At 41.7% G+C, this 18302-nt stretch overlaps 1 protein-coding gene across 1 annotated transcript in view; it reads left to right on the top strand.

The window, feature by feature from the left end:
- The window catches only part of PLXNC1 (plexin C1), a 150816-nt gene that overhangs the window by 81622 nt on the left and 50892 nt on the right, over positions 1-18302 (top strand). The window contains exons 3-6 of the mRNA XM_035901002.1: positions 3-229; positions 10951-11073; positions 12385-12519; positions 14550-14650. Coding sequence (XP_035756895.1) covers positions 3-229; positions 10951-11073; positions 12385-12519; positions 14550-14650 — 586 coding nt within the window. The remainder of the gene's footprint in view (positions 1-2; positions 230-10950; positions 11074-12384; positions 12520-14549; positions 14651-18302) is intronic.

Raw genomic sequence — 18302 nt, 5'->3', positions numbered from 1 at the left:
GGGTGGCCTGACTTTGCAAGGGCACGTGTATTTGGACTGCGGCTGCAGGAGCCTCATCGTTTCCTCCAGCCTTGTCCGCCAGGGCGAGCGGGGCTGGTGGGTGGGTGTTTTCCACCACAACCACGGCGCCAAGGCCTGGAACGCCACTGCCGTCTGCATCTTCGGGATGGAGGAGATGAAGGAGCAAGCCTGTGCGTTCACGCACTTCATGATGAACGGGAAGGGCTGTGTAAGTCTGGGCATCGTTTTGCTAAGCTTTCCTCCTGCACGCCCTTGTTGTCACTGTTGTTGTTGTGGCTGGTGTCGCTGTGCATGACTCGTGGGGCGTCCCTGACCTGAAGGCAGGTGAAATTCGCAGGGAACTTCAGAGCCCTGCTGAGCTATGCGTGTCAGCCCTGGCTCCATCAGCCCTAATGATTTCTCCAGCACTTTCTGTTTCTAAAAAGCTGATCCCTTGCCAGATCCTGGAGTGTCCTTCCCACCTGCATTCCGGGAAAGACATGTCTGAGGGGACATCTGAGGGCGTCCTGGGTCAGGCCCGAGTCTCGGGCTCCTCACCCTGTGCGCCCTTTTCTCTCAAGGATGGGTCGTACTTCATGGCATTTTTCGCACAGCTTAGATAAACCTTATTCTGTGCATTCGCATCTCGCGTCATTGCAGCTACGTCAGAAATGAGAAAATGCCCATCAAATTGACTCCTGTGCACTGGGCTGCGTGCATTGTTATCCACATTGCTCACCAGTTATTTGTGGTTGGTTGGTTGGTGGTAGGTGTTTCCCAAACCTCCCAGGACTGGCCTTGCTTGAGAGGGCTCACAGCCACCCCCACCCCCCCCAAACCCGTACGTGCAGGAGAGAGCAATAAGTCATTGTTGATGCAGTGGTTACATTTTCACAGGCAGTGGTATCTCATGGAGATCCCCTGGTCACCTACTTCTCTAACACTCTCTCTTCAGCTCCTTCCCCCTTTTGAGGGCGAGCTGTGCACACAGAGGGCAGGGTGGGCAAGGCTACCGGCTTTGCTGTGGCCTCGGTAGCTAGTAAGGAAATGAACTAAAAATGAAATTCAAGAAGCTAAAAATGTAATTCAGGAGAAGAAGGTGCTTTTGCAAGGCCCATCCATGCTTTTAAGTCACGCTCAGAAGTCTTTTCAGAGCTGTGGCAAAAGGAACAACACTGAAAAGTATCAGGGACGACTGCAGGGGATCAAGCGAGCCATCATAAAGGAAGCCCTGGCCTTTTGCAGCTTCCCCGCCACCCAGGGACTTTGCGGCTTAACCCCTGAATCCGTGCTGTGTTACGGTGGGAGTTTGTTGGAAACTCCTTGAAAGAAATGCGGTAGACTTACTGTCGCTCCTTGGCTTCCCAAATCCAGCCCATAGCAAAGCCCAGTGCCAAGATTCTTCCAAATGCAAACTACTGGAAGGCATGTGTGATTGTCTGCTTATCTCCCTCCTGAGCTGCGAGGCTATTGCCAGTGTTAGAGGACGTAGTTATGAATGAGAACCCCCTGTGTGGGTGAAACAACTGTGCTGAAGTAAAACAGTGAAACTCTCGCAACAGAGCCAGAGCCAATCCTTTGATTCCCAGTGCCAGTCTATAGCTTACTGCACGATTTCTGTGCTCTCGCAAGACAAACTTGCTGAATGAATTTGAAGTCTTATCCTCATCCCAAAATACCTGTTTGCTAGTTGGATTTTTAATTTGTATTCCTTGTTCCTAATGACTCGTGAGGTTTCTTTGCGAGGTGCTTTCTGAGCCCGCAAAGCAGGCAGCAGATCCTTTTTATAAACACTTTCTAAAGCCCCACACTAGAAATTCCAGAAGAGTCTTAGGGGTTTCAGAGAGTTAAGATAATGCACCTAAGGTGCAACGGGTATTTCTGTCTCGCTGGTGTTCCTCTCAATCCCCCATCCCCATTGCCTCCTGGTGCCTGAATATGAAAAATCAGTAATCCACTTGTTCAGGGACTGATCTAATTCAGATCAGGCTCCTGTGACTCCAGAGTTACTTTCATGTCCCAAAAGGCTCGTCCCTCCTGCAAATGTATTTGGCTACAATGCTGAAGAATCCCAACTTTAAAAATGATTTAAAGGATTGCTTACTTAACATTATGTCCCTAACTGTGGTGGTGTTATTAATCATGACATTTTGGCACACCAAGAACTGCAGTTTACCACTGTCGGGAAAGTGGTATTTTAATATTTTGTGAGATGGCAGGACATCTGGGTGTTATGTAGTAATAAGACCTATAACATTACATGGCTAATTATGCTCCCTTTTTAAGCTAATTATGGTGCATAAACATAGAAATAAATGCATGTAGTTCAGCTTTAATATGTTTTTTTTTTCTGCACTGCGGATGCCGTGAGTTGTGGGGTTGCTACGGGTCTTGCTCTTCTTTGCTGGGTACACTTAAATTCTGAAGCTCAGGCATGACGTGAGGTATGCTGACCATGATCACAGCCACAGGCTCAGTTTATGTAGGAACTGAAAAAAAAATTTTTTTTTTCACTGCAGGAATACACTTTATAGTTAAGAGGATACGTTAGGGAGTAGTGGCAGTTTGTTTTCCTTCTGATACTGTCATTCTTCAGATTTCTGTAATTATTCTGATTACCTTTAGGCAAGACATCCTCTTACCTGTCTGTACTCACACAGCTGCTTGTATCTGCACCGTGTTTGGCACTGTGCTTCTCAATAGTACACTGCTAGAGGGACTTAGCCTGAGGTATTTGTGGTCCTGAATTCCCTGCTATGCTATTGATGCATGTTTTACTCTGAACTCCTTCCTGTAAGGTACTGAGGTTTTTGGCCCTGACCCAATAAAGCACTTAAGGGCATATTTAACATTAGGCATAGAAGTAGTTCCATCATCTTCAGGGGAACTGCCCAAGCATTTAAAGTTAAGCGTGAACTTGAGTACTTCACTGGATTGGAACCAAATTGCTCCGCATCCTGTAGGAACTCACTGTAGGCGTGTGATCTCTTTAGCCTCACGTTGCTACTTAGGCCAAAGTTGACATTTGCATTAAGGTTTAATGTTGCATTCGAGCCTGTCATTGAAAATCGGTAGTTTTCAAGATCCTTGTTTACCAACTTTATCAAAAAGGAGGTGACTGCTACAAATTTTGTGGAATTTCTGCTTATGAGAACTAGCTAATTCTGTTTTCCTTTTGTGCAGTAGTGTGCACAAAACATTTTGTCCTAGTTGGATGTGTTTATTCTGGACAGATATAATACTGGATTCCCAGAGACATGATCTGTAACTAGCAAGAGGCAAGCGGTGTCTTAGATGACACTACTCTAAAAATGTTTTGCAGTTTTATATTCAGCTTGTTTTCCTCTGATCCACACGCCTCTTAGTTTTGATTATATCTGCTTATACGCACTGTTGAGGTGTACACGTTAATGGACTCGCTAGCATCACCTGCATGTGCACCTTCTTCACAATTTCCTTACTTAATGAATGTGAATTTGCCAAATGTCATTCTCTGTTTCTTTTCAGAAAGCTGACTGAGCACTAACAAATGTTTTTGGTGGATCACAATTACGAAATCGAAGCTCCTTAGGCAATACATAAGACAAATGCTGGAATTTGTCACAAACTTGCTGCAGTAGCTAAGAACTTTAAGAAGGCCTTTCCTTCTGTAGTTCCATGGCTGAACAGGAGCTACTGGAACCTCAGATCTCTCCCAGTGATCACAGGATCTTATGATTGGCAGCCAAGCAGCTGAGTAGGAGAAGTGCTCAAATTAGAGAACATCAACAGGAGAGAGTTGTAGGATATTACCTAACCTCAGTGACAAATCTAGAGATTAGTTTTGCCCTTAAAAAAAGTTGCATGGGAAGAAAAGGATTCTAAATTTTTCAGGGAGAAAATCCCCAAAAGTACTAGGCGTATACCTGTAAGACAGATAGAAGTTGCTATAGTTTATATTAAGGTGTTTATTTTATGATGTGCAAGGGCTAAGTAGCTGTGATAGCTACCGAATGCTAAGCTCTCTTGGTTGGATTGTCATCTGCTATTTAATGCAAGTGAGGATAGATAACAGTCTGTTCTTTGGATTTTTGCATTTTTCAGTGGGTGATAAATATGTGGGTTGGTATATGCCCCTCGGTAAGAGAATAGCTTGGAATCCTAGGACAAATCTTAGCTGGTGTAAGCTCTACTGAAAGGAGTTTTTGAAATCAACAGAGTCACATCAGTTTAATCACGGCCATTAATTTGCAGGAGTGACATTTGAATTTGTGTGGTAGCTCATTCCAAAGTGATTCATAGTCTTGTATTTAAGGAAAGAATTACAGACTTCTAAATATCATTTCGTATCAAAATTGATCCTGTAATAATTTTCTAGTAGTAAAGTCATCTCCTGCTTATTACCAGACTGCTAGTATTTCATCTGGTGTTTGACAGATTTCTAGAGTTAATGTTTCTAGAGTGAATATTTCTGTCCGGTTACAATGAATTTTCAGTTCATCCCTGTTTGGTGTGGGAAGTAAGCCATCAGAGACTTGTCATACAACGTCAGTAAGAAAAGAGTTGCTTTTAGTCATCTGGCTTCACCAAGTGTTCTTAGCGAAAACTTTAGAGAGCCTTGGGGCTCTTGAACAGAGGATTCACATCCTTGGGATCACAGAATTGTTCAGGTTGGAAGGAACCTCAGAGGAGGCCTCCAGTCCAGCCCCCTGCTCACAGCAGGGTCAGCTCTGAGATCAGACAAGGTTGCTCTGGGCTTTGTCCTGTCAGATCTTGAAACCTCCAGGGATGGAGACTGCACAACCTCTCTGGACAACCTGTTCTGCTTAATTGTCCTCACAGTGATGTTTTTTTTAATTTCTTCTCTGCGAGAAACCTCCACTGTTTCTGTTTGTGTCATTATCTCCTGTTTTCCTGCATACACCTCAGTCAAGAACTTGGCTCGGTTCCTCTGAAATTGTCTCTTCTGTAGGCTGAACCAGCCCAGTTCCCTCAGCCTTTCCTTGTCAGGCAGGTGCTCCAGGCTCTGACCATCACAGTGGCCCACCGTTGAACTCACTCTGATTTATCAAGATAAGTGCTGTAGTGCAGGTCCCAGAGCTGAGTGCGGTATCCTAGACGCAACTTGAACACATGCCTGGTAAACGAGAATAATCACTTTCCTTGCTCAATCTGGCTATGTTCCTGTTGATACAACCTAGGATGCTGTTAACCCTCACTGCTGCCTGGATACACCGTTTAGCCTACTGCCCTCCAGGATCCTTGTGTCCTTTTCAGCAGAGCTGCTCTCCAGTCTGTACCATCACATGGGGGGTTACTCCATCCCAGGTATAGCACTTTGCATTTGCCCTTGCTGAATTTCTTGGGGTTCCTGTTGGTCTATTCCTACAGCCTGTCTAAGTCCCTCTGAATGGCAGCCCTGCACTCAAGCATGACATCTTATTTTTATGTCATCCGCAAGCTTAACCCAGAAGGTTTCAGTGCCTTCCTCCAGGTTATTGATATTATTGTCCTCCAGCTATTGAGGCAGGACATGTCCCAGGATAGGTTCTGTGAGGAACTCACGTGTAACCAGTGTCTAGGTAGAGTAAAAACCAATAACCAATACCCTTTGAGCCTGATGATCCATCCAGTTTTTCCACCCATCCAGTAGTCCCCCTGTCTAAATTGTAACATCTCGATTTGGATACAAGGATGCTGTGGGAAATGGTATGAAGAGCCTTGCTGAAGTCTAAGTAAATGACGTCTCCCCTCATCCACAAATTGACTCATTTCATCACAGAAAGCAATCACGTTGGTCAGGCATGATTTATCCTTGGTGGATCCAGGCTGGCTTTTCCCAGTCACCTTTTTCTTCTTCTTGTGCCTAGAAATGGCTTCTGAGAGGATTTGCTCCCTGATTTTCCCAGGGAAAAGGTGAGACTGACCAATGTGTAGTTCCCCAGGTCATCCTTCTTGTCTTTTTTTGAAGATGGTTTCAGTATTTGCCTTTATTCATTTGTTGGAGACTTCCTCTGATCTCCACAACTTTTGAAATATGAGAGAACAGCCTAGCAGTGTCATCAGACAGTCTCTCAGCATCTTCCTACAGATCCCATCTGGTTCCCCTGAGATTTCTTAAGACATCCCTGGCTTAATCCTCTTCCAGTATTGGTTTCTTTCCTTCTTGAACTCTGTAAGTACAAAGGACCACAAGACCTTGCCCGTGAAGTCAGAGCCTTATCTGCATCACCTGACTATTCAGCAGCTGGCACACATTTTCATTGTTTATTCTTTTATTGCTCATGTGCTGGTAGAAGCTCTTCTTGTTGCCCATAACATCTCTTGCCAGTTTCAACATCAGATGAGCTTGGGCTTTCCTAATGCCGTCCCTAAATGTCCAGGCAGTTCCTCCTTAGTCACTTGTTCCTGCTTCCACCTCCTTTATACCGTTTTTCTGCATCGCCGTTCAATCATGACTTCCCTGCTTAGCTAGGGGCCATCTCCTGATACCTCTGCTCATTTTACTGAGTTTTGTGCTTGGAGGAGGTTGTCCTGAAAGACGTACTAGCTTTCCTGAGCTCCATTTCCCTTCAAAGCTGCCTCTCAGGGGATCTCACTAACCAGTTCCCTGAACAAGCTGAAGCCTGGGTCTGTACTCTGCTGTTCTTTCCTTACTGCCATCAGGATCCTGAACTCGGCTATTTCATAGTTACTACAGTGAAGGCTGCCATTGATTATCACATGTCCAGTCAGTTCTTCCTTGTTTGTGAGTAGCAAATCCAGAAGAGCATCACCCTTCACTGACCCCATGGGGTTCACAAAGCTTGGGGTCCCATCTCCTTCACTTTGCCCCCAGAGCTCTGTAGTCCTGATCTGCACCAGGCAATGTCTTTGGTGTCCACATGGATGTGCAACACGTGGTCCAAAGAATAGAAAATCATTGGCAGTCTCTCTGCAATGTAATGGATTGGTGTCCCTAAAAAAAAAAAGCAGCCTGTTGTAACAGCATGATGGTTTAGCAGTTGTGTGCTTTCATCTTTCACAGGAGGGAAGCTCCAACCACGGTCATCCACTACTTGCTTTAAGCTAATGCTCTGTTCAAGCTTAGCTGGTTTCAAAGCCTTCTTTAATTAAGCTTGTTCTCCCTCATTGGTTATTAGGACACTTTATCAATTCTGTAAACTCAAGTCTAAGGGCAGAGAAGGAGCGTTTCTGCTGCTGCAAGAAGTCTCAAATTTCTAGCCTCCCTGATCTCAGGAGTCTCCATCAACCTCTTGCTCAAGTATAGCCTCTGCCTGTCCCTCCTGCCTTGCATTATGAGGCTCAGGATCTTGCCTCTGCAAGGTCCCTGTGAAGACTTGGTCATCCTCCTGATTTCCTCATTTCCTGGTCATCCTCCCTGATTTTTTTGCAGTCTGCTTGCCTGGGATGGTTTGTCCACCTAGCATTGATATGCAATGCACAAATGAAAAAACCTCATGGAAATAAAATTTTGGAACAGTTCATCTCCTCATTCCTTAGCCTTAATAAAGGCTCACTGCATGCACCAATATTTCACTTTGTTACCCTCTGATGTGATAAAAGTTGGTGCAGGAGGTTGAAGGGTGGTGAAATTAAGAAAGGAGAATGAAGTTCCAGAAGTTTTTTCCCTCTAGGAAAAACATTTATGTATCATTCCAGTGTTGGCTGTTGCTATACACTGCTTGCAATTCTTGTGGCCTTTTATATCGCTGCATCTGTTCATTCAGGCTGATGCTCAAACCCTTTGTTTTTACTTTTTGGCCAGCTGCAATATGTTGAGTGCTGCGTGAGCTAAAAATGCTGCCCTTCCCTCTGAGGCACGCATAATCAGGAAGAAATCAAGACAGAAAGTAGAAGTGCAAATATGGTTGCTGCAGCTGGAATCATACAGAGATAAATCTGAAAATGAGATGCAAAATAGAAAATGAGTGTAAATACCTTTCATGGCAATAACCAAACAGCATAGGGGGTGAACTTAAAAGCAAAATGTAAGTTAATTCAGGAGATCTAGGCTTACCTGTGCACAGTGAGGATTTTGGGGGACTATATAATAGAACAGAGGGTAGAGCTGAAGAATTAAAAAAATAAAGGTCTTCTAGAGCAGTATTGTCTTCTCTTTGGGTTTTCTTGTTTTTGTATGAGCCTGATAATGTTACAGGATAGACAGATAGATGATCATGGAGATGAGTGACTCTTAAGTATGAAGAAAGTTTAGACTGTGAACACATTTTAAGGATGGATTTAGCTGTGAAAGAAAAAGCTTGGGAAGGCCCTACAGTGCTGTAACCCATTAGTCATAGTGGAAGAGGTAAAAGAGCTTGTTAAAAAAATAAATGCACATGGAAAAGGGATGACAGAAGGGTGAAAGCAGCAGCTGCACCCTGGAGGGAACAGGCAAGCGGGAGAAATAGGTTGCAAAAGAGAGAAGGCAATTTTTGTTGTGACTGCCCACCATCTAAATTCCCCCTCTTCATATCTGTATAAGCTCAATGTCGCATTGACCCTCCCTCTAGCAAGCAGAGTGAGGGGAGGAGGCTTCCACACTTGTCAGTATTGGTTCTTCAGTCAGAAGAGGAGGATGCACTGATATGACACTAGTTATTTTACTAGTATGTGGGTCAAAATAAAATCTGGCAGCAAAGCTTTTCAGAGACTGGGTGAGTCCCCCGCTCTTCTGTGATCTTACTGTGCAGAGTCTGCGAGGAACCTGGAGTGGTTTGTTTTTCCTTACACTACTGTAGGGTGCACTGCAGAAAAAAAAGTCTTAATTCTGGTGGAGATGAAAGTCTGGAAGCTTCAACTTCTTGTTCCTTAGCCTGAGTGAAGGCTCACTGTGTGCACCAGCACTGGAGTTTTGTTACCTTCTGATCTAATAAAAAAGTGAGTTAACTTCTTCCAGCTTAAAATGATCGCAGTCACTCTCCCGCCCCCATATCTAAGACAGACATCCATGGTAGTGGAGTCTCATGCCTAGTGGGTTTTACTGAAGTTCTGTGCCAGTACATGACAGCTCCTGCGTTGTCTTCATGCTGCATGAAAAAAATAAAAAAAAAAAATCTTTAAATATGGAAGTTAATCAAGTCCTCTTTTACTCCAAGTGGCTGTTCTTGCAAGCTAATTAAAATAATTCAGATGACTGAAAAAGATTTTAATTGATTTAGGATTGCAGTTTAGAAAAAAATTATTTCTATGTGGAAAGACTTTCTGGGGTTAAGCCAGCATCCTAGCATGCAAGAGAGTTGAATTCAGCTGTTATTGTGTTATGGATTTGCTTCATAACTTTGAGAAATGCCGTCACCTTTCTGCAAAATGTCAGTCTTAATGGTCCATTCTCACACTTTGTCTTGTGCATTAAAGCAAAATAGCTCCCTGCACTCAGAGAGTTCCTGTAGGTTTAGGAATCTGCCCTTGAGGCTGGGATTCTGGGCTCTGTAAGCTGACCTACTGGGCTTGTTCCAAAAGGCCTGGTCCTGCCTGAGCTTTTCCCCCTACCTCTCCATGCCTGCTGCTCCTTTGTGCCAGCACTGGCATCTGTGCAGCCACATGTTCACGTGAGGAGGAGAATGGCTCAAATGAAAATGTAGGTAGGTAGGTAGGTAGATGGATTTACAGACCATTTTCCAGGCGCATCTCATTTCCTTAACCAAGCTCACTGGAAAACATTAAACTGATAGATGGGAAAGGGAGATAGAGCTTGGCTGGGGTTGGATCCGTTTGAAGAGCAGGTGGGATCACACTTTTGGCAGCATCTGCCATGGAGATTGACTTAAAGCAATTGCAGGACTGCAAAACTGAGGTATTGCTTGCTAGGGAGATACTTGGGTTTGTAGGGATTTTAGGGCAGAGACCAGCTCTCACCTGGTGAATGACCTTATTCTGACACATCGAGGCTTCCTTTCAGCACTTGATCACCTACAGTCAGGATTACTTTGGTTTTTCCTTCCACAAGGTACAGGGATTTCCTGTGTGATGTTTTCTTTCATGAGCTGCTTACACGCTTGTCACAACTTTCTTCAGCTTGGACAGAGAATTGTAGGTAACGTGTTGATTTTAAAGTTCACACGGGTACATTTATGTTCTCCCCAACGTGAACTTTATGTTGCTTTATCTCATTTTTATATTTATGTAGTATGCAAATCTCAACTTCCTCTAGTGTCAAGCAGGAAATGATAAAGGGGGGGATGAAGCTCCACATTTTCTGACACACGCACACAAAATAAAAGTCTGTGTGTTTGAAGTGCCTCCTTTCTCCAGAATATTTGCATGCCTTTAAAAGTGGTTGCAGAGTGTATCTGTAGCCTTCATGGTAGATGCAATCAGGTGATGGCAAAGCATGGCTTCATTGAGAAGAACTGACAATTCAGAATAAGCCCAGGGCATTAGGTCCCAAAAAATTAAAATGCTGTTGCAAAGCAACTTGCTGCTGTTTGGCCAAGTCTGTCTCCCACTGAGGTCAGTGATTTAGCTGCAGTAGATGTAATCTCTATCACAGTCGTGACCAGTTGCCATGTATAAAAAACAAGTAGTTTCATGTCTCACGTGCCATTTTCAATGATATGTTGCTCTGGAACTGTGTCAGAATTAAAACGTTACCAGAAGTATTGTCTAAACTTGAGTTCTCTGAGAATCTTTCCAGGGATTCCTCTCTTTTTAATTTTTTTTTTCCTTTTTTTTCTTTTTTCTTTCTTTTCCCCCCTTTCTTTCCCCCTTTCTTCCTTTTCCCCCCTTTCTTCCTTTTCCCCCCTTTCTTCCTTTTCCCCCCTTTCTTCCTTTTCCCCCCTTTCTTCCTTTTCCCCCCTTTCTTCCTTTTCCCCCCTTTCTTCCTTTTCCCCCCTTTCTTCCTTTTCCCCCCTTTCTTCCTTTTCCCCCCTTTCTTCCTTTTCCCCCCTTTCTTCCTTTTCCCCCCTTTCTGTTTTTCAGTATAGGTGAATGATTTTGTAATAGCTTTCTCTTATATCTGATTTTCAGGAGGCACGATCAATCAAGAAACTACCTACCTTGATTCACTCTGGATTAGTGGCTGTTTATGGCACAGTTGTTTTGAATCAGATAGTTCTGTTTTTGGGGACAGATGATGGACAGTTACTGAAGGTAAGCTGGGTGTGGCAGTTCTTCCTTTCGCCGTCAGCTGCTGCTCTGTTCGAGTGGGTAAATGTTTCCTGGTTTAGGCACTGTGTTATAAACAGATATAATCCCCTGAATCTCTGTTTCTTTTTTTGGTTTGTCTATGAAGTAACTGCTGTACTGTTACTTGGAGAGCAAGATGACTTTCAAAAGCAATTATGTACCCTGCTTAAAATTCACGGAAACATTTCATTAAGCTACTAATGCCTACAGTATCAATTTATGGACTGTGGAGTTCTCAGTTACTCTGTCTTTTGTTTCCTTCCTTGCTTTGTTTTTCCAGTAGAAATATTAAATATTGTTAGATTTTGGAAGCATATTTATTTGGTTTTTAGCCTGTGTGATGTGAATACCTGTCTGTTAGAGAGAAAAGTGAGAAAAGTCAAGATTCATTTTGCCTTAGCTTCTGAATAGTTGACCTCCGCTAGCTTAAACCAATCACCTGGAAGTGAAAGTCATCTCATTATCAAACTTTTCAGCTATCCAGTCAAATGTATTTTATGCTTTCATTTTTTTCAGGGCTTTGCAAGAAAACAGAAATGTGCATTTCCTGCGTACACTGCAAAGGATGACCCTCATTTTTTGTTTTTATTAAGCAGGCAGTTGGAGAATAATATAGTAGAGAGCTTGAAAAGCTTTCGCCCATTTTTTTCACCATGCTTTTAATAATGAAAAATGAAATTGGTGTGCTTATTAACTTGCAAAATAAAGTTTCTGTGATCTCTGGTTGTCTTGAATTCTGGGTGAAGGATGGTGGAAAACTGTAGAGTTGGGCAAGGTAAGAAAAAGAAATACCACCTCAGATGTATACTCACAGAAGCCACAAAGAAACTTCTGTCCTGAAGACAGTTGTCAGTAACTTGCGTAGGTTCCTCTTTACATTATGAGTGTCTGGATCTTAATTTGTTTTCCGAAGGCTAAAACTTTCTTCTCCATTCATAGGAGTACTTAACACATTATGACTCTGGGATATAGGCATCTCTTCCACATTGAGTTTCTGCATCAATCAGGAACATACTTGGTAGGAGGGATGTTTCATACACTAAACCAGTACCAGATTCAGGGCAAAATGTGTCTGACATGGATTTTGTGGAAATTCTGTTCTGGTGGTCTTTTCCCCCATCTTTCTGTGGTGTGAGAGTCAACGCAGCAGGTGAATTGAATCAGGGCACAGTAAATCGTCTCAGAAGTTCTGATGTAGGTGAAATTAGGCTTCTGTTTAAAATGCTGACTGATCAATAAAAGGACTTGTGAATAACTTAATTTCATGTGTTTTAGGCTGTTCTTAAAGATGATATGGAATCTAATTGCCCAGAGGTTTTATATGAAATTAAGGAAGAAACCTCCATTTTCCCCAAACTTCGACTTGATCCCATAGATAACAACTACATCTATCTGTCCTCTGCCAATAAGGTAAGCACAATATTAAATAAAATAAATTCAAGTAAACTTCTGCTTTAAGGATTTCTGCCACTTTATAAGTGAAGCATCAGTTTGGGTCAGAGTTAAACCTTACATACCTAAACTGCAGTTACCAAGTTTACATCTAATATCTGATTATGTTGGCTAAGTTTGGGCTGCACTTCTGCAGAGCTCAGAAGAGCTTCCACTGTCTTGGTGCTGCCCACTGTTGCTATGATCCAGCAACACCCTTAATCCCATGCTTATTTTATGTCATTCTGTCGAGAGGGTCTTTGTTTCTCTTTTTCCTGGGGGCATAGTGCAGAATCAAGCTTGGAGGTAGCTAACAAAACTTGCAGGCTCTTTGGAGACAGAGTTCCTCTGAATTAGCCATCCAGGTGTTGGTAGGTCAGGGTTTGCTAGTCAGTTACGGAGTTTCTAATGTTGAGAAATCTCTTAATTTGAGAGATGGGTTTGAAGTCTTAGTTCTGCTGGAATCAATGATCAAATGCTCATCGTCTTCAGTTAGGCATAGGCTTTGCAGAAAACCAAACCAAACCAAAAGCACAATCAGAAGCGATTAACATGTATGCGTAGTGAGGCCAAGGAGTTCAGCAGCTGCTGGGAGCTACTGCATGCGAGCAAACGTGCCAGCGCTGCATGTCGAGCAGAGAGCGGCTCCCAGGAGCCGGTGCAGTTGTTGCAGCACATCCTGCAGCAGAGCTACTGAGCAAATTCCTTTGTCTCGCCAGCAGCAGGGAAGATGGCAGTGAAAACATAAGGGCTGGCTGTCCATCTTAGCTGGACAGAATTTCACCCAGCACTTGATTACCTTTATTTACAATAAAATCACTTTTCCAGCAGTGAACATAGCATTTTAGCCTGCTGTCTGAGAGAGTGGGTAAGTTGGTAGGAGAACTCCTGACTGGTATAAACCATCTATCACAAATGCGGAAGGAATCAAGATTTCAGTCAAAAGTATATGTAGATATTCAAAGTAAAGACTTGCATTTTCTTTAGCTTTGGTAAAAGAGCAAGTTGTTATAGAGGAACAACAGCTTTTAGGAATAAATGCCTCTCTCGGATCATCTCTTGGAGCTTAAATAAGGCTTCTACGCTGTCTTTTCTTTTGACTTGCTAGCAGTCTATGATGTTGGCTGGTTTCTGAACAGATTATCTCACACCTTCAGATAAATTGAATTTTACAAGCTGTGGCTGGAGAAAACAGTAAATATAGTTTTGCAGAAAGCCATGCTTTCTTGTTTCTGTTCACAAAATATAAGAGCTTTTATTTCTAGCAAACTTTTAAAAAAACAATTTGAATTAAGAATATTTTTCTTACTAAGATTATTAATTAGCATTGTTATTAATAACATCATTTGTATTTGTATTCAGTATTTGTAATCAGCTTTCTCTCTTTCTTTTTCCTTTCCTTTTCTGAAAATGGCTGGCTAGGATATTCAAGCTGAATATACAAGTATAGCTACATACAATATAGCCACAATTACCTACATTTACTTATTGAAATGGCATTTTCGTGCATGCTAAGTAGTTGCATGCGTTTGTTCTAGTGTGCACATGCAGTAACCTGACATGGTGATGCAAACACAGATGCATTTTGTTTTGTGCATGAATTTTTGGATGTACCTTCATCAGTCATTTCAAAATCTCAGTTCTGATGAGAGGAAAATGGTGTTCTGCTAAGCAGAGCATTATTTGTAAAATATACTTCCTTTCTATTGTTATTTATAATTCACTGCGCTAATCAGTCTTTCTTGCATTAATCTGTCCATGCTGGCCTTTGAGTAGTGGAACCAAATTGTCATTGTCAGAGGCGTTTCATCATCGGATGGCAAAATACAGCGTGTGTAAAATAGGCTGAATATTTCTATCCAAAGGTCTTCTGGCAGAGGGGAGTCCATAAGGAAACTTTCCCGAAGGGATCATGCTTGGTTGCTGTCAGATTTTTAATGGTAATCCTCAATTTCCCTGTTCATAGAGGCTATTTTAATTCAGTGTATTATTGCATTCTTTGGTTTTAGGTGAGAAGAATACCAGTTGCAAATTGTGGTAGATATGTTTCTGAGCAAGAATGCTTATCTGCAAAGGATCCCTACTGTGGGTGGTGTTCTTTGAAACAAAGGTATTTTTTGGTATTTTGGACTTTCATATAAAAGCAATGCATTATTAGTCAGTCTACATTTTGACTGGCTTGGGGCTATTCAACATCAAGATTGTATCTACTGAATTTTTATGGAATCGGTCATAGCCATAAAAGTGGGGCTCATTATTGTCATGTGAAGGGGAGCTCTGCACCTTTTAAAGACTGTGTTAGCCCTCAGATTTTTGAGATCTACCCATAAAATATATGTTGGGCTAAGAAGAAGAAATTATTTTGGTTTTAGAACTGATGTTTTTGCTTTCCAGACTGATTGAGAGAGAAAATTGTATACTTGTGCTTGAAGCATCTTAATAGCTGGGAGCATCTTGCGTGTGAGAATGGGGGCAGAGTGCTCGCTTGTCTTTAATATTCATAGTTCCTTGCTTTGGAACCACAGCCTTCGGTTTAGGCCAGAGCAAAATTTCTTTCTAAACACTTCATCCTCACATTCGAGTCATTAGTTTTGCTGCTTTCTTTGAAGCAGGTTGGAAAGCTGTTGTACATCTTTGGCCTGGACTGGGGAAACTCCTGAGTCATCAAGCCTAGTCTTGGCAATTCCAAGCAACCACATCATGTAAACCTATTCATAAACTATCAAGGACCATCCTAAATTCAGATAGGCTTTTTGTCCTCCCTGCCCTGGTTGTGTGGCTATCTGAGAGTCTCATTTTTCTGCTGGTTAAAAATCCATCTGCTCATTTTCATCACGTGTGTGTTCATGGACAGGTTATACTCATTTGTTCTGGTGCTCACATAACCTTGGCTTAGACAGGTTTTCCCCCCTCCCTCACATTTATCTCCTCGATGTTTTTGTGAAAGCAGTCTCTTTTTTCACTTTCATTTTGGTGTGCTAAAACAGCTAACTTCACTAAGATCCTCGCACGTAAGACACTCCTTTCTTAACTCCACTCCAGTAGCCCTTCTGTGAAGTTTCTGCACCCTTTTAAAATAAGGATGGCCAGGACTGTCACAGTATTCCAGAAGAGATTTCAGCTGTGCTTTGCTCAGTGGTGTTTAATCAGTCTGGCCAGGAAGCACCTTACTTAATGTGTCCTGGGATCACAAATGTCTTTTTCATGACAGCATCTCATTGATGGGCCACAGTCACCTATGATCAAATAATGCCCCCAGGTCCTTCTCTTTCTTGGTTTTCTTTCCAACTGATGAGTTTCCAGTCTATAACACATAGGGGTTGTGAGATTTTTATTGCTCTAGGTATATGTTCTTGTACTTTATGCTCTGAAATGTCATCCCATTTCAAGATTATCCAAGTTCTCCTGTGTGATATTCTTGTCTCCCTCTGCATGGTAATGTTCCCAACTTTGTGTCATCAGCAGATGTCGACAGTGTAGACCTTCTTTTATGCCAGTTCATCAGTGATTAAAACATTAAACAAAAGTGTTTGTAAGATTGATTTTTGAGCAATTCCGCTAGTAGCCTTCTTTTAGAAGGTTAATACTACCCAATTTGGTTTGTTTCAGTGTTACCTTGATTTTTGCTGAGAACCTGCTACTTTGTGTTTGCTAAGGTAGTTATTAGAAGAGTAGGTGTTTATTCTGTAATGTGTGCTCTTCCTACCTTGTTAGAAACTGTGCATGTTACAGTTACATAAAAGCTTTTCAGGCTTTTAGTTACCTTATAAAGAGTTTGCGAATAACAGTTATTAGTCATTAAATCCCCTCTTTATCAGGGGAATCACCAAAAGTTTCCATCTGGTTGAAACAGAAATAATTTACTCTTTTGGAGAAAAAATGAGTTACTATAATATGAATCCCGTTAAACACCCACATAATTTTTCACTGTTAAGCACTTAGCATTGTTAAATATTTGGTTTTGTGAAGAGAGAGCTCTGAGTAAAGCTTTAGAAAAGGCGGAAGATGGTTTTAGCCAGTGTTTTATCAAAGTCCATACATGTCCACTAAAGCAATATATTCCATAATAATTTTGAGATAGATTATATATTTTGTATTCTTACTGGGAAATAAATTTTATATTAAATATGCACTCCATTTTTAAAATAAAACTTACCAGCAGTGCTTCATTTTAAAGATCGTGTGAACTCAAATCCAGGGTTTTGATGAAAAAAATCTGCACATCTTATTGCAAGTGAAAACAAAATGAAACAAAATGTTTCTACTGTTTCTATTTCTACTCTTTCTTCCATAGGGACAAATATATGAATTTTCCTTTTCACTTACAATCATTCAAAACAATTAGTCCTAGCATTGTGTGATTTCTCTTAATGTTTATAGATTTTCTATAGATGAATTAGATTTACCTGAAGTATCCTGAAATTATTCCAATACAAGACACTGATGTTTTACATGTATTTTCCATATGGAAATAACAGAATATGTCATAGTTATCTGACATGACCAGACTTACTTTTGAATTTGGTCAGTGTGTGTGACATCTGTGGACTTCGTTTGGGGGCTGGTACCTTGGAAAAGGAAGCCAAAACTTTCTCTGAAACCACGTTCTCATTCCACGAGGAAATCAGTATGCTTTAGCAAGGCAGAGAAGGCAAACTCAGCAGGATCTGTAGTTAATACAAGATTAGTGAAGCAGAGAGTTAAGTAAATATGAATGAGCCAGTATGCATAGGTATCGTGTTATCATAATGAAATAGGAAGTACTCAATTCCAATTATGAAGAGGAATCTTTAGTAGTGTTAAGAATTAGCTTGCTGTGAAAAGTAAAAAAGATCCTTGACTCTGCTTTTGTCTGTGCACATATCTATGTGTGCCTGAAATCTGATCCTAGGGTTTCATACCTTATACCTTCATATCTGTACAGGGTCTGGTCCAGCCCACCTTTCCAAGAAAGCCAGACTTAGCAGTTGTCTGAGTCTGTATGTTAATTTTGTGGTTCACAAATAATATTTATCTGTTATATTCCTTCCAGCGTGCTTGCAAACAATATCAGTTGTCTAAAAATAGGGACACAATGAAATAACCTCATCTTTAGGTGAGTGGAATTCAAGTTACTCTTGGCCTGTGCAGGACGGTTGTGAGAATTTATGCTGAGGGGCATCAGAAGCTCTGCTGCCCCCTTTGCAATGAATGACCTGTGAAATGACCATTCTCCACAGTGCATCATTTGAGCGTTAGAGGTCAGCTTTTAGAGCAACAAAAGACACATTTTTCCTGGCATGAAGACAAGCACGACCCTGGGTCCTAGGTGGCATTACATCTTTTGCCATTAAACTTAGGTTTTTCATTGTAGATGAGGGAAACAAGTTCAGTGCTTGTGCTCCCTGAGCAGTCTAAGAAGGCTAATAACTTTGTCCTACGACAGTTTTAAATATTCAGCTTTATAAACAGTCTTCTTTTTTAATATTTTAATATTAGTGTCACTGAAATGCATACACTTATTTAGTGCCAGGGATTGCAAGTGTGTTGCCTTGCATCTTCAACATTATGATCCTCAGCCTGTCAGAAACTATAGGATGTCTCTCTCCCATGCGTCATTGCCAGTGGGAGTTATGTACCCATACATACCTGAGCATCTGGTTTATGCGCACCTATTGATGACAGATCCCATGCTCTGCGGTTCTAAAACTGTGGTGCTAATGGACCTTCATGATCTCAGTAAGCTGAAGAGAGAGATAAATGAGACTGAAATTTGTCCTAGT

Source organism: Egretta garzetta, unplaced genomic scaffold (assembly GCF_000687185.1).
Source record: "Egretta garzetta isolate BGI_Z169 unplaced genomic scaffold, ASM68718v1 scaffold38, whole genome shotgun sequence".
Classification (NCBI taxonomy): domain Eukaryota; kingdom Metazoa; phylum Chordata; class Aves; order Pelecaniformes; family Ardeidae; genus Egretta; species Egretta garzetta.
The sequence above is the reverse complement of the archived record's forward strand: the minus strand, read 5'-3'. Positions and strand labels throughout refer to the sequence as shown.